This window comes from Telopea speciosissima, chromosome 8 (assembly GCF_018873765.1).
Source record: "Telopea speciosissima isolate NSW1024214 ecotype Mountain lineage chromosome 8, Tspe_v1, whole genome shotgun sequence".
NCBI lineage: Eukaryota > Viridiplantae > Streptophyta > Magnoliopsida > Proteales > Proteaceae > Telopea > Telopea speciosissima.
Genome location: NC_057923.1, coordinates 55710442 through 55726405, shown reverse-complemented (window position 1 = coordinate 55726405; position 15964 = coordinate 55710442). Strand labels below are relative to the sequence as shown.

The window sequence follows — 15964 nt, the reverse complement described above, 5'->3', positions numbered from 1 at the left end:
GGGTAAAATGGTCAGAAAACTCATTTTTAAAGAAAATTCAGGGATATTCTTGTCCGATACAGCCGATCCAATCCGATACTGTATCGATATTGTATCGGTTTTACATGTTGCCGATGCCGTGCACTAAAACCATGAATTTGAGTAGTAACTATACACTTTAAATGCTGGACATGGTGGTGGCTAACAGAAAACCACATTAATACGTATCTTCACAACCACAAATTCCTACTCTATTAATCACACCTGAATTGCCATTACTCTTTAGTTCTTCACTCTTTCATCCACACTCCCAACACTTGAAATTGAAGACAACCCAATAGTTGAAAAGCTTGAAAAATCAAATCTAGAGTAGTAGAGAGAAAGAACTCAGTTATGCCTACTTCAACTACCATTCAGTGGCTGAGTTTGGTTGGTAACATTTGGCTTCAATCAATCACTGGAACAAATTCAGATTTCCCAGCTTATTCATCTCAATTGAAACAGCTTCTCTCAATCTCTCAAATTCAGTTAAACAATCTTGCATTTGCTTCTGATGCTGGGAAGCTTTTTGGATGGTTTCCTGGTGTTGCTGCAGCTCATCTCCCTCTCTGGTTAGTTCTCTTAATTGGTTCAACTCTTGGAGCAATAGGCTATGGTGTCCAATTCCTATTCCTTAGTAAGAGAATCTCTTCACTATCATATTGGCAATTCTTTTTCCTCACTGTTCTAGCTGGAAATAGTATTTGTTGGATCAATACAGTTTGTAATGTTACGGCGATTCGAAAATTCCCGTTCGATCGACAAGTTGCAGTTGGGTTATCGACGAGTTATTCGAGTTTAACGGCGAAGATTTTTACTAATATTGTTGATTGGGTCTTCTCTTCTTCATCCATGAAGAAAGCTGAAGGGTATCTTCTTCTTAATTCAATTGTACCTTTAGGAGTTTCTATGTTAACTGCTCCACTTGTTAGAGAAGTTGAAATGAAGAAGGAGAAAGAGAAGCATATAGATAGAGGTTTCATTTTAATGTTTGTTATAACAATTGTGACAGGAATTTATGCTGTGTTTGGTAGTATGGGAATCATATCAAATGGTATCTCACCATGGATTCATGTGGTTGGTATGGTAGTTCTCTTAGCTACTCCATTAGTGATTCCTTTGGTCACTTGGGTTAGAATGGTTTTAGAGACTAAACCTTGGTGGAATAATAGCTTGAGAGAGAGAAGAATTTATGATCTTCCAGTTGTTGAGGTTGGTGTTATTGATGGAATAGAGATTCTTGAGATTAAAGAAGAATTAGGGTTTGAAGTTGAAGAAGATGGTGAGATAATTAAAGCCAAAGAAGAGATTGGAGTGAAATTAATGGTTCAAAGGTTGGAATTTTGGTTATATTTCTTTGTTTATATGTTTGGTGCAACATTAGGGTTGGTGTATTTGAACAATTTAGGTCAAGTAGCTGAATCTCGTGGACATTCTCATACTTCTTCTTTGGTCTCCTTGTCTTCTTCATTTGGGTTCTTTGGGCGTCTCCTTCCTTCTCTCATGGACCATTTTTTCTCAAAGTAAGCCCTAATTTCCCTCTTTTTTACTATGTGGACCAGCTTTTAAGAGAAGGTAGCTCAGTTTTAATTAACTTCTTTAAATTTTTTATTGTAATGGTTTTTCAGGAGTAGGTACATGGTATCAAGAACAGCATCAATAGTACTACTGATGATCCCTATGGCAGGAGCATTTTTCTTACTTCTCAACCCCAACAATCTCTCCCTATACATCAGTACGGTGGTTATCGGAGTATGCGTCGGTGCAATTTCTTCGGTTTCAGTTTCGATGACACCGGAGCTATTCGGGACCAAGAATTTCAGTGTGAATCATAACATTGTTATTGCTAATATTCCAATAGGTTCATTAATGTTTGGAAACATGGCAGCTATTCTTTACCAAAGAGCTGGATATGAAGGACATGGGAGATGCATGGGAGTTGGTTGCTATAGAAACACATTCATCATATGGGGTTCTACTTGCTCTCTAGGGACTCTACTAGCTTTCATTCTCTATCTCCGGACTCGTAAATTTTACTTGCAGAGGCTAAAGGAGTAGAAATTGGCTCTGATGATATAGATTTACCTAACAAAGATATTTCGATACTATTAAGTGTAATAGCTATGTACGTAGTAGTAGGGAAAATCTTGTTGTAATCAAACTTGATGAAAAAGAGCTAATCTTAATTTTTGAGTAAATCTCTGTGTAACTAAGGGTGGTATCGTTATCGTTATCATCCTATGTGACACACACAAGAGACAAAATCCACTTTAAGACAAACTCATTAATAAGAATAACTTCGTTCTTATCTAAAATACCTTTTATTGTTCAAGGTTTCGAGAATTATCTAGGTTTCAAACTTGGTGTAACCAACCATGGTTACATCAAATAAGATCTCTAATTTTTTTTTGCTCTTTCCGTGTATAATTACTTTCTTCGAATTCATGCCCTTGAAAAAAAATATGTGCAAAACAATGAGAACTTCTTAGAATAAAACAAGAACAATCAAAAGAATTTCACAATTTCTCACTTCTATCACTTTATTGCAACAAGTTAGAGTACAATATTGAGGAGTTGATTCCACCCATTGTCAGCACAAACAATTCAACTCCACTACTTTCGCTTGTCCCTATTGTCGTGGGCGCCCCACACACAAGCAAGGCAGAATGTACCGCCTTACCCCTGCCTGAGCACCTTGCCCAAGCCGGGGTAAGGCGGTACTTAATTTCCATTGCGCTTGTGTGCACGGCAGTACCGGACAGGCAAAAGTAGAAGACACAAAAAAAAAAAAGTATACAAAACTATAACTGACATAACGACCATTAAAGCTCAAATGGAAATATAGTCGTGCACGTTTGACATAAAAGGTCAAAAAATTCAACTGGGGTATGGGCCAAATCCCATGGTCTTATTGTCAAACACTTGAGTTAGTGTGGATTTAACTTTCAGCCCATCGTGGCCCACTTGTAGTGATAGTGACATGGGTTGGAGAATGTAATGCTGACGAATCATGAAATCACACGCAAAAGGTTCTCCACGGACACCATAGAGAGTAATCTCTATACAAGCAGCTATTGGGATCCAAATGTTGTCCTGTGGTGACAGCTTGGGTTAACTATTGGATATAGTGAGGGGGTACCGGCCGCAAAATTGTCTCCTCCAGTTCTCCCAATGCCTGTAATAGGGGGGGCGGGTGGATCCTATCTGGGCAGAGTGTTCAGCTAGGGGTAGGGTGGTCATTGTGCCCTTCTTTATTAGAGGCACTGGGAACTGGGTCGGGCAGAGAATTGAAGGAGACAAAGATCCACCCAGGAGTACCCTTGGAATATTACGTATTTGTATCTATTCTATTTCTTATCCGCTCTATTTCTCCAAGTTCCTCTAATAGAGGAGGGTGGACCCCATCTAAATAGTGTATTTGAACAGGGATAGGGTGTCCAGAAAATGGAACAGATAAAGGTCCCTTGGATTACCCCATTTTTTATGTCAAATTTTGTAGGCCCATGAGTCCTCAGTGAGTTGATCTTAGGGGCTGGCCGTTGTTTCTTGTGAATTTTTGGCTTTTAGTTTAGTTTGTCTGGTCTAGTGGTTTTTTGTGGCCTTCGGAGTCTTCGAGGGTTTTTTCTTGTAGCTCAATTTGAATGTATTGCGGTAATTACTTTCTTTTATTTTCAATAAATTGATATTACCTATAAAAAGTTTTTGTGGGGCCATGTATTTCTAGACTTTATCTTTAAAAGTTTTATATGATCATTCCAACCTTTGAATATATAACGATCAAGGTTTAAAAGAACGGATTGGAATATGGATCGATTCGATTGGAATAAGTCTGGATTGATAAAATTGGCTTGTTTTGGTTCTAATATAGTATTAAAAAAAAAAAAAAATCTTTTTTGGAATATGGATCGATTGGATTGGAATAAGTTTGGATTGATCAAAATTGGCTTGTTTTGGGAGTAATAGTATGAAAAAAATTCTTCGACTCAACCCCAAGGGGCAGCGCAGTTGGTAAGAGACAAGGCCTAAGGAAGTTGAAGGTCCTGAGTTCGACGCCGCCTCCCCCCTTGCGGCCACTCGCCTGAGAGGAAACTCCCTGGTGAACATGGGGGCCTCAGTATCTCCCGGTTCGTGTCTGTTGCCCGGACACCTCCAGTTCCAAAAATGGTCACGAGTTATGAGTTCACAAACACTCAAGTGTACAAATCTAAGAATGGGGAGTCATGAGTTCAGAAACGGTGTTAGCAACAACGGAGAAACAAAAGGAGAAAGCAAAACTCGGAGAAAACCATAATGGAAAGTCATCTCTCTCTCTCTCTCTCTCTCTCGATCCTGCCCCACCTCCATTTCCTCTCCCTCTCCGGCTCCCTTGCCCCTGCTCCTCCTCCTCCCCCTCCTACTGCAACACCCTACTGTGCCTCTCTCTCTCAACAATACCCCTGCAACGCCGCCCCTGCTCCTCCTCCTCTTGTTACAACACCCCAATCCTTGTTTTCCCTCCCTTGCTCCCGCACGTCTATCTCCCACCCCTCCCCTCCCCCTCTCCTCTCGGTCCATATGCAACAGCTCCAGCACGACCTCACCCCTTCCCCTCCCCCTCCTGCTGCAACACCCTCTCCCTGACTTTCCCTTCCCCTACCTCCCCCGTCTATTTGTCTCCCTCCTCTCCCCCTCCTCCTTACATGTATCTTCAACATACCTGACTTATTTACACGTAAACAGATAGCTTAGATTTTGATATCATATTGTAAGGTCCAACCCAAAACCTCAAGACATTTATTAGATAGCTCATGAAGGCATCAAAGACCTCGACAAACTAATATGGGACTATAACTCTATAATTCACAACATCTCAATAAATATGATCAAATGAAGTTAAACAGATCTAATTTATATATCTTAGTCGCATACTTCTCTAGAAACAAATCAGTAAATCATCATAGTTTGGTCGTTTTGTTCTCGCCATCTAGCCACCCATGCTTGCTCTGTAGTTGGTCTAGGATGAATTGGACGAGTTTGATCTAACTAATGAAGATACTTAGATACATAATCATCATCGAGTCTAATAAGTAATTTTGGTCTTCTCGGAATTGGCCCTGGTGCCTAGTAGTTATGAATTCCCTCTATCCTCTTCGGATTTCCCTTATAGATTGATTTAGCTATAAGGATAGACCGTTGGTTTTGTTTTGGAGTTTTCTCCAATCTATTTCCCTTTTTCCCCCCCCCCCTTTTCTTTCTTCATTATCATTCTTTCCTCTAATTTTTGGACGATAAAAAGTTATTGGGCTTCGTTGAATAAATTAATCATTCACCAAAAAAAAAAAAATAGAATTAACAAAATTTAATTGATTAGATAGATTAAGATCTCATCCCCGCAAAAAAAACTACTACTCTAACACGCCCCATGCAACCAAGCATTTGGAATAGGCAGAGTAAAGACATGCGTGCTAGCTGAACTACGACCAAAGAAGCAAAGGTGCTCATAGATCAACTCACAAACCTATTACTAATCTCTTTATGTCTTCGTACTTAATTCAACTAATACATACGCAGGGAGACACCAATGTACATGGATGGCGAGAGGTAAAAAAGGATTAAAAATCACATTTTCCCTTGTATATATATATATTAACAATGATGGGTTTAGTTAACCGTTTAGCTTCTTTTGATATAAATATTTATGATATATGGAAGAACCAAAACCCCACGTCTTTGCTTCTTGACTTGCTTATGCTCTTCCAAACGTACGAGTCTAGCCCATTCTAGATTTCTCTAGCTTTGGCCTTTGAGGGGTTGTAATGATTAGGATATCTCAAAGGAAGAAGCTCTCTAAGCCACACAAAACAAGAAAAATGGTTAAATGAGCTATCTTCATCAACAATAGTACTATCACGGGTGGTTGTCTAGGTCACATGGCACTTTCTTAATCAAGATTAATTTATTCCCTTTTAGGCCTTAGTTGAGTTCCTTCTCTAGTTTTTGTTTTTTTTGTTTTTTTGTTTTTGTGGGTCTATACTATTCAAGGGTCCACAGGCCAACTACAAGTTAAGGGGAAAGGCTAAGACAAGCCCACAATCTACAACTAGGGGGGTGGGGTGGGGAGAGAGGGGTGCCTTTTTGACACAATATGTAATTCAGGAGAGTCGATCGCTTGACCTCCTGGGGGGGCATGCACTCAACTTGCAATACCTCCAACCAGCCGAGCTAGCGGCTGTTTGCCGTTCCTTCTCTAGTTCACTACTTTGTGAAATCTTAGGTCTAAGCAGCTACTTTCCTTTTTAAGGGCTGTCATTATCTTAAAAGATGAAGGGGACCCATTTAAGGGCAAGTCTTCTTCGATGGAGTTTGAGCAGGGTCTTGGATGGGTAGGCCCAACTTGACCAGGCCCAGGTCCAACTTTGGCTCGGCTGACTTAGACATTAACTTAGATGGATAGTCAAAATCTGAATTTCATTCAAATCAAATCCGAATAATCATATGATTGGATATGAATTAATGGTATCCATATGGTAATCGGGCATGGATCTTGATTTTTATAATTATATATTTTTGTAATGTTTTAATATTTATTTTAATCGAATATTATCGGAATTCTTGGTTGGTGAATAACACCTTTTGTTCTCCATTTTAAGATTGATCATCAAGATCTATTAAAAGATTTCAATTGGAAGAATACATATAATTCAAGGGAAACACGACGATGTAGTCTAATCTAAGATCAGAATATCAAATTTTTTGAAAGATTTCAATTGAAGGATACGATTCAACATCGTATTTTGATATTTTTAATCCATTGATTTGAATAACGGCCATTTATTTTGGATTTTAAATCAGGAAATTGTGATGTTAAAATCCAATTTATTATTTAACCCTTAGAAGCATTTGATCTTGTAATCAATATTTTCATTCATGTGATTTATTTTTTGGTGATCTAATAATAGATTAGGCCTTACAATTGTATTTGAGATGATTTTTTTTGGTAAAATATTTGCGATGATTCAAAATCCAAAATCAACAATCATAATTTAAATCTATGGTTAAAAATGCCAAAACATATCGTCGAACATATTCGTTCAATTAAAATCTTTCAAAAGCTTTTGATGTGCTTATGCTAGATTAGATTGTATCGTCATGTTTGCCACGATTTAAAATACTATTATACAATCATGATTCAAATCAAAGATTTTAAAATGCTAAAACATTATAGCCTAACCATATATTTCCAATCAAAAATTTTTTTTAAGCCCGTGATGGTTTGATCTTAGATTTGATTGTACCATCAAGTTTATCATAGTTTAAATTACCAAAAAAATGATGATGATGTAAATCAAAGGTTTAAAAAATATGGGAGAAAGAATGCTAATTGGGCGTGTGTGGTGTGCATTGTCCTTGTGCCCAGACACAAGGACGTGCGAAATAACGATCGTGTCCCCATAGAAAGGCAGAATTTTCCGGGGGTGCAACGGTTATTTCGTGCACCCTTGTGTATGGGTGCAAGGGCAGCGCACCACACACACTTAGGTAGTTCTCTTTGATAGTTGAACCATAACCATTCAATTAAAATCTTGTGATAGATTTAGTAGTTAGGGACATTTTGATCATTTCACCATATTCCACATTTAACATAGACATCCTTTGTGTGTGGGGGCACCCTAAAGGTTAGTTTCTAAAACAATGCCCCCCCCCCCCCCCCCAACACACACACAAAAAGGGAATTTCTCCCTTCTAAGATCAAGGGATGGGAACAGCATACCAAACACACTAGCTCCAGAAGAGTTTTCTTTTGTTGGACAAAAGAACAAAAACCAAAGAGTTATATCACTAATTATGATCTTAATATAAAGAATCATTTTCAAATTTGTCTCATCTGTTCTAAGTATTTGAGTTCACACACAAAATTGATGACCACAGGAATAGTTAATAAATAATAACCTATTATTATATTGTTAATATATTAGTTTGAGTGGGTTCGTCAATACCAACCTGACTATCCTAAATCTTACTCAACCTCACCAATCCCAGCCATCAATATTGATTTTACAAGGTAAAGTTTTAAGTCTTCGTTTGATTGCAAGGGAAATTCAACTATTTCCCTGTAAATTTGGCAGGGCTTTGTAGGTCAACAAGTGGGTTGGTGAACCTCATGAGGGTCATTACCATACACACCATTACAAGAAAAGGGTGCTTGGAAGGAAAAAAGCTGAGCCTATAATGATTGTTTTTTATTTACCAAAAAAAATGATTGGTTTTTTTTTTTGTTTTTTTGGTAAAATAGATGTATATTCAATAAGCCCCAAAGAACCACAGCTCCAAAAGGGAAAGAAGAAACAATTGAAGAAATAAAGGGAAGGAAAAGAAAAAAAGACCATCACACTAACAATTTTGGAGGGGGTAGAGAGGATCCAAGAAGTAGCAATATAGCGGTTCGTTGGGGACTCTATCCATGGACTGAAAGAATGACTGGTCTTAGTTCTTACTTCGAAGAAGATGGTAGCGGACCTAGGAAAAATGTCCTAGATTTGGACGTCCATCTTCTAAGACGGAGGATCCAAAATTGGTGTTTTTTGTTTTACTGTTGCTACGTAATAAACTCTAACGGATGCAGTTAAAAAAATAACACTGTTATATAGACAAATCTACCATTTATAGCGATGGTAATAAATTACCATTGGGATATATTTGTAATCCATGACCGTAATTGTAGTTTTAATTTTTACACGGTCAAAACTGAAAAAAAAAATTTCAAAATTGTTTTGATAGTCTTAACATTTTTCTACCTTAGCATGTTGTGAGGCTTATGACTAAGGTATTTTTTATATAGTTTAAAATTCCAAAAGTTGTGACTTTTGGTATTGGCTTGGGAGTAGAGCTGTAAACGGATCAGATTCGGCTCGGATAGAGCTATATCTGCATCCGCATCTGATTAGCTATCGGACGGATTCAGATAGTGCTAAACGGATACGGACACAGATACGGATCGGATATTTTATCCGTATCCGCATCCGTTTAGCTTTCGGACAGATCCGGATAGTGCTAAACGGATACGGGCATGGATACGAAAACGAATTTCGGCTATTCATTTACACCCCTACTTGGGAGGGAATAATTATCATCTCCAATTTGCGGGCACCTCCAATTCTTCCAATTTCTCTAATAGGTGGAGTGGGCCTCACCTTGGGCAGTGTTTTCGGGTAGGGGTAGGGTGATCATTTATGCCCCCATGTGAGGAATTGGAGGAATTGGAGGAGGCAGCCAATTGGAGGGGATAACGATTCAGAGGGAGGGTTCCTTGAAGAGAACTTAGTCGTATATATATAGAGAATCTGTCTTCATTTATTATGAATGACTTTTATGATTTTTTGTCTCAATAACTTTCTCATTGTCTCTCTTACTCGAAAGCTCTTTTGTATTTGCATAGACTATTGCTTTGCCGTTAAATCTGTGTGAATTTTGTTTTAAGAGTGTTGAATACTACCTTGTCTATTAACATGGCTCTTAAGTCAAGTGCAAAGACTCTTGGGTGGGCTTGGTAAAGGCTGTCGTATCTTAGGAGATTGATTTGCAAGGAAACTTAGTTTGCACATATAGGGGGCAAATACAACCTTAAGGAGATCGAGTGATCTATTGGCACGCCTTAGTCTTGTTGCTTCTACCATTGATGTTCATGATCGTGATTCAAAGACTGACTCTCTCCAAGTGTGACTTTGATTGAAGAATTAATTGCCATGAGATAAATCCTAACTCTATTCCTATAGTGGTGTTTATTTCTAGTAGTAATGTATTACTGCCGTTATATATCAACATAAAACGGCGTAAATATATTACCATTGCCAAACATCATCAATTAATAACAGTAAAATACAACTAAAACTAAAAAATATATAATAATAGATGTATAGCCGCAATTTTTTTTATTCCCATTACTAATTGTTAATGATTAAGAGAATAACCAAGTTAAAGAATTAATATAATATTATATTTGTTAGTAGTAAAGTAGTACCACGGCTAATCGAGTAATTCTTCGTACAATTTGGATCCTCTACTGCCGAGTTGCCCGGTAGAACCGTGCTGCCAAGACACGGTGAGGAGTGCAATGTCTGCCTTACCCCCACTCGGGCAGGGGTAAGGCAGACATTGCGCACCTCACCGTGTCTTGGCAGCACTGTCCTACCAAGCAACTCGGCAGTAGAGGATCTGAATCCTTCTTTGCAGCAGTAATATATATGTACAGCTGTAAATTATTAATTATTTACAGCAGTGTAATAAAATCGCCATCGATTATCAATAGAATAATCCGTATTTGACAACAGTTTTTTTTTTGTGGTTACCGCTACTATATAAATATTTTTAGTCACAGTAATAAAAAAACTGCCACAATTTTTTTTTTTGTGGATAGGTAAATCCTTTATTGAGAATAAGCAAAAAAAAAAAAAAACCTAGTTTAAATCGTATAAATATGTATATTTTACTTATGATATATATGTTCATGCTCTTCCATATCACTATTTTAATGTATATATAACATATTGTAGTTTTTACAAGAAAACAACATTTATTATTGTTATTTTTTTTTAGGGAGAAATAATGCTAACCGGTGCTGTGTGTGGGCGTGTACCTGCACCCAGACATTGCCAGGCGCAAAAAGATCACTGCACCCCCTGGAAAGCTGGAAAGGTTAAGAGGTGCAGCAGTCTTTTCGTGCCGGGCTATGTTTCCATGCCCAGACACAACATTGGTTCGCATTCCTTTCCCTTCTATTTTTAATATTTTTTTGGGTTTTCAATGTGTTTTGAACTCAAAACCTACGAGCTCATAAGTAAGGAGTAGCCCTAGGCCCAGCCTAGAGTTGGGATGGACCTAGGCCTAAACGTTAGCCCAAAATATGGGCCTGGGCCTCGTAGGAAGCCCTTAACCTATGCTAGGCTTGGCCGACAAATTGCCACCCCACCCATGCCGGCATGCCCTAAGTTTTCTTCTGTCTATCAACCTAAATATTTATTGCATAAAGAGTCGATGATATCACCCCATGGGTATAAAACAAATAGAAACCCCTTATTTACACGACTCCTTGAGTCCACTCTGAGGGTTCCGAGCATCAGTATCAGTATTGACTGAGGCCGATATCGATTCTTAGCCAACCCTATATCGATGTATCGGTATGGACCAAGGGTTAAAAGGATATGAAAATCAATTTTTAAATAAAAACAGGGGTGATTCCGTCTAATCTGGACTGATACAGGCCAATCTGGATCGGCATTGGATCGGTATTGGCAAAGAGCGATACCAATCCCAATTGGCACATCTTATATCAATAATAGCATATGCAATGCCATATGCAATTTACCAATAGCTTTCATGGCCCAGCCAAACCCAGACTGAGGCCCCTGTTGCTTTATCTGCTCATGACTGTTCATAGCCCAAAACATTATGGGCTAGACTTGGCCTACATCTGCCCAGCCCAAGCCCAGACCACTTACATACCATGCATGAGGCAATTGAAGCTAAACTGATTCTTTGACCAAGCTGGGAATTTCTAAGTTTAAATCCGAATTGGATCAAGCACTTGGAGGTGCTTCATATGTCGTCCATATTTAAATATTGTCGGGGTTCCACACGGAAGGCTGAAGTAATAATCCCACATCAGATGTGGATGTGGGTAGCCCAATGTGCAGAAGTAATAGTCTCACATCGGATGTGAGTAGCCCAATGTGGAGACTTATAGGTACTTGAACACGTTCTCATTAACGGCTAGCTTTTAAGGATGAGTTGAGGGTGAGGTGAGGCCCGAACTAAAATGGGCTCAACCATTACTAGAGCTAGTCTGCCTGCAGGCCCAACATGCACTCTTTGAAACAACTTGGTTGGCTTGGGATCTTCTTTATAACTGACATTAAAACTGCTATCCTCCAAACAGTATTGGAAATTCTCAAATTCCTTTTCAGCATATTTCAAGAAATGCAAAACCTTGATGACCATATCTATAAAATCTGTTCTTACAACCAATTTGAGGAACTAGCTAAAAAGACCAGAAGAGGTTCACACACCCTCAAAGAAGTTTCACATTAAACATGATCACTAGAAAGTAATAGTTGCACTCCAAACATTCAACATTACAACTCTTACTTAGTCCCTTCATTTATAACAAAATGTCACACCTTTCCATCCCTAAATTGCCAAAGAAGTTGGTGTTTCTATAGGAACATTAGACATTTTTTTTATACCCGAATATTCTTTGGGACCCGGGGGAGCCCCTGAATTTTTATTGATAAATCTCAATGAATAAAAAATACACTGGGGGGACATGCCCGCCTTACCCCAAACCCTGGCAACACAAATTAAACACTCAAGAAACTCTCACGCTCAACCAACCCAACCAGACTATTTTCTTATCACTGGGAAGCCTAGTGCGTCTTCACGAACCAATCGCCTCAAGCCATTTGGGAGATCACTGTCACCTACAAAATTCGTGTCACATTGCGTGTTGCAAGCGTAATTTGCAAGCCAGTCCGTAGCACTATTGCCTTCTCTATATGTGAAGGACAAGACAGGCTGAACTTCATCCACCAACCTCAAAGTCTCTTGAAACCAATACCAGACCTTCCACGACCTACACTCCTTCTTGGAGACACATCGGATGGCTGAGGCCGAGTCCGAGTCAACATAAACATTAGACATTAGACAACTAATCAAGGTGAGATTTAACTAGTATTTTTTTCTTCAAGAAGGCCCTTGAATTACTTGGGTTGGAAGGTTTTTTTTTGGTAATGGTTTCTATTCAATGAATCAACTCATATGGCTTAGGGTTCTTTTAGGCATCAATATGCCTAGTGAAGTATAACTCTTCACTATTTACCACAACATGGGTTAGTCTATATGATAGAGGACCCCACATGCATCTCAATGGCCAAATAAAAAGTCCAAAATAAGCAAAGAAGATTGCTCAAACTCTGATTCAAAGTTTTAGTAAAATTACCAAAATATCTTGCATATTTTGTAATTGGGAAAAAGTTATACACAATGCCAGCTCAAAAATGAAATTGCACACCCCCTCACATATACTATTCATGTGAGGAAATGATATGTCATAAATGCCATTTCCCCTATTGTCAGATTCCAAAGGGATTCCCTCATTCGCCTGAAACTGCACTTGGGCAATGTAGGGAACCTGACCTCTCCCTTTGTAATTTTATCTACTTCCTCTACTCGATCACTTTAAGCTGAAATTATATCACTGAGATGGTTACTTGATCCTCTATCACATAGATTAACCTATGCACCACCATGTGACAAATAGTGAAGCGTTATATTTCACTAAGCATAGTGACTGGGAAGAAAACCCAATGACTAATATAATCCAAGAGGCTGTGTGGCTAGCTTTTCACTGATGTCCATATTTTAGAAAGGGTTATCTGTTTGTCGCTTACCCTGTGTGTTGGAGTTATCAGTTAGACATAGTGATGTCCATGGTGGGACCATTGAATGGTCACAAAGATTCCACATTTATGGTCTTAATTATTAGATGAAATAATGGATCATAACAGTGGCTGATAGTTCCAAACTTCCATGTGATCTTCCTTAATCATCCCATTTAACCATTCACTGTATATGAGGTTATTTTTCTTTTCTAGCTTTAGGTATCTATAAGGCTAGATCTGGGTATTACTGGATTTCCACAAGTGATATCACAGATGAACTCAAAAATATTTTTCTAAAGGAGAAGTCCCATTAGACAAGGAGGATATTTAACCTTTCACAATTCAAAATAGGGTAAATTACACATCACCTCCTAGTTTTCAAACGAAACTCAGAACACCCTTTGGTTTTTTAAAAAGCTCAAATTACCCCCTCTACAGTAATGGTATTAGTCTGCTGTTAGTTATAGCTGCGACAAGACTATTTTACCCTTGTACTAAAACATTAGAATTAAATTTACAATACTACCCTTCCTTCATCTTCAACATTGGTCAATGGTAGTTTAGGGATTGGTCAAGGATAGTTTAGAGATTTAAATTTATTTAACTGGCTAACATCATCACTTAACAGCATAAAATTACCGGTAGGGACTAATTTGTCATATTAGGGTCTAAACTAGGGGGTGATTTGAGTTTTTTTTTCAAAAATCAGGGGGTGATCTAACTTTTGTTTGAAAACCAAGGGTGACGTGTAATTTACCCTTCAAAATATGTTGAGTTGGGACCTAATCACCTATTCCTAGTCAGTAGTAATCATTTTAATTAGAGGTGATCAGATCAAAAGACCAGAGAGCTAGCTAGTAGTAGCTTGACATTCCCATTGTTGACAATTAATAAATTAACAGCTAGTTTTGATTAGAGAATATGGTAGCTAAGCTATCTTTTTCAATCACTATTTTTGAAGGATGTGATGTGTTTTATTTGGTTGGTTTCTAAGAGTTTCATTGTAGACTTTCAAAGTTAATTCAAAAGGCTTCTCTCCTATTTCTTTGGGATTGTTGAATTCCCTCAAATGTAAGACCTTTAGAGTTCGAATCCAATGATATTAACACTTTACATTCTATCCAAGTTTAACTAAGAGCTGGTACAGTAGAAAGCTCCTTATCACTTTTGAAAGGTCATGTAAGCTTGTTCTGTTGTGTAGTTTGGTTGTTTCGATTTATGGATTTTGGTTGCTTCCTACATGTGATGAGGAATAAGGGACAACCATGTCCCCCCCCCCCCCCTCTCTCTCTCTCTCTCTCTCTCTCTCTCAATTAACTTGTGCAATAATTAGAACTTACATAAGCTTTAAGCCAAATATTTGGGTTGGTTTTAAGGATTAATTAGTACTTTAGCAAAAAAATTTAAGGATTAATTGGTACAATTGGTACAAGTTTTGCTGATGTTCGATGTAACTTTTAATTACAAATTATTTATCATTTTTTTGATGAATAAACTTTATTAAGAAAGGAAGGCTAAGTGCCTAAGTTTGGTTGCAAGGGAAACTAAAGGGGAAGGGAAGTGAGTTTTCAAACCTAAAAAAGAAAATTTTATAATCTTTACCCCATGTGATTGTATAAATTACTTAAATTTCTTACGATATTTAGTACTGATACATTTTACATGTAATTTTTATTTTACTTTTTACAAAGTAAAATGAAATTTAATGACCAAATATGAAATGATTTGGAATTAGTGATACATGGTGGGGGGGGGGGATAATGATTACAAAAGTTTCTTTTTTTAGATTTGAAAATTTCAATTCCCTTCTCTTTAATTTCCCTTGCAATCAAACGAAGTCGAAAGAATACATCACCCATAGGGAGAAAAGAATGAATTAAATACAACAAACATAAGTAGCAAAGCTACTTAATTGAAAATTTCAATTCCTTTCCCTTCTCTTTAGTGTTGCAATGTTAGCTTCATTAATTCCTTAAAACAGGGAAGGAAAGGTGGCAGCCAGACACTCCTCAAATGTTTCCTCCAAAGTAAACATCTTCCTAATATATAGGATTGAGAGAATCATCTTCAATCTCCAAGTCTCCAAATCGGTAGTGCTTGAAATTAGCTTCCAAAAAAACAACAAAATCTTCCTTTGCGTGCTCTTCCTTAATAGCTTCCTTAAAAATAGGAAAGTGACTATAAAAACCTCCTAACAGTGAACACTAGAAGATTTATTGATGATGTGGCATGCATTGAAGAGACGACCAGTTGTGTTCACACTCGAAGATTTATTGATGAGGTGGTATGCATTGAAGAGGCGGTTGGTTTTGTTCACATCTCTAAACCAAGTTTAGGCGCTAATGAGGCCTTGCTGAACTAGGCTTGCATCAATTTGTTTACTAATCCCATCTCTCTCCCTCTACCTCCATCTGCCTCCATCCCATCACCTTACACTTGCACCCATCTCCCCACCTCATCCAACCAGGGAACACTACCCTCCAACTCTCCCTCTCCCCATCTCCCCAACCCAAGTTCACCCTATGACCCCCTGT

General features: G+C 38.1%; 1 protein-coding gene across 1 annotated transcript; it reads left to right on the top strand.

Annotated features, from left to right (window-relative positions):
* Window positions 1-307: 307 nt before the first annotated feature.
* On the top strand, window positions 308-2076 carry LOC122670601 (protein NUCLEAR FUSION DEFECTIVE 4-like). The gene is made up of 2 exons (XM_043867543.1): window positions 308-1541; window positions 1647-2076. Exons 1-2 carry the CDS (start codon window positions 373-375, stop codon window positions 2074-2076), a joined length of 1599 nt encoding a protein of 532 aa, XP_043723478.1. The 5' UTR covers window positions 308-372.
* The last annotated feature ends 13888 nt before the right edge of the window (window positions 2077-15964 follow it).

Excerpts from the sequence above, each read along its gene's own strand:
- LOC122670601 (XM_043867543.1), top strand. The coding sequence starts at position 373 with ATGCCTACTTCAACTACCATTCAGTGGCTGAGTTTGGTTGGTAACATT. Across the intron at positions 1,542-1,646 it reads ATGGACCATTTTTTCTCAAA|GAGTAGGTACATGGTATCAA; the intron begins GTAAGCCCTAAT and ends ATGGTTTTTCAG.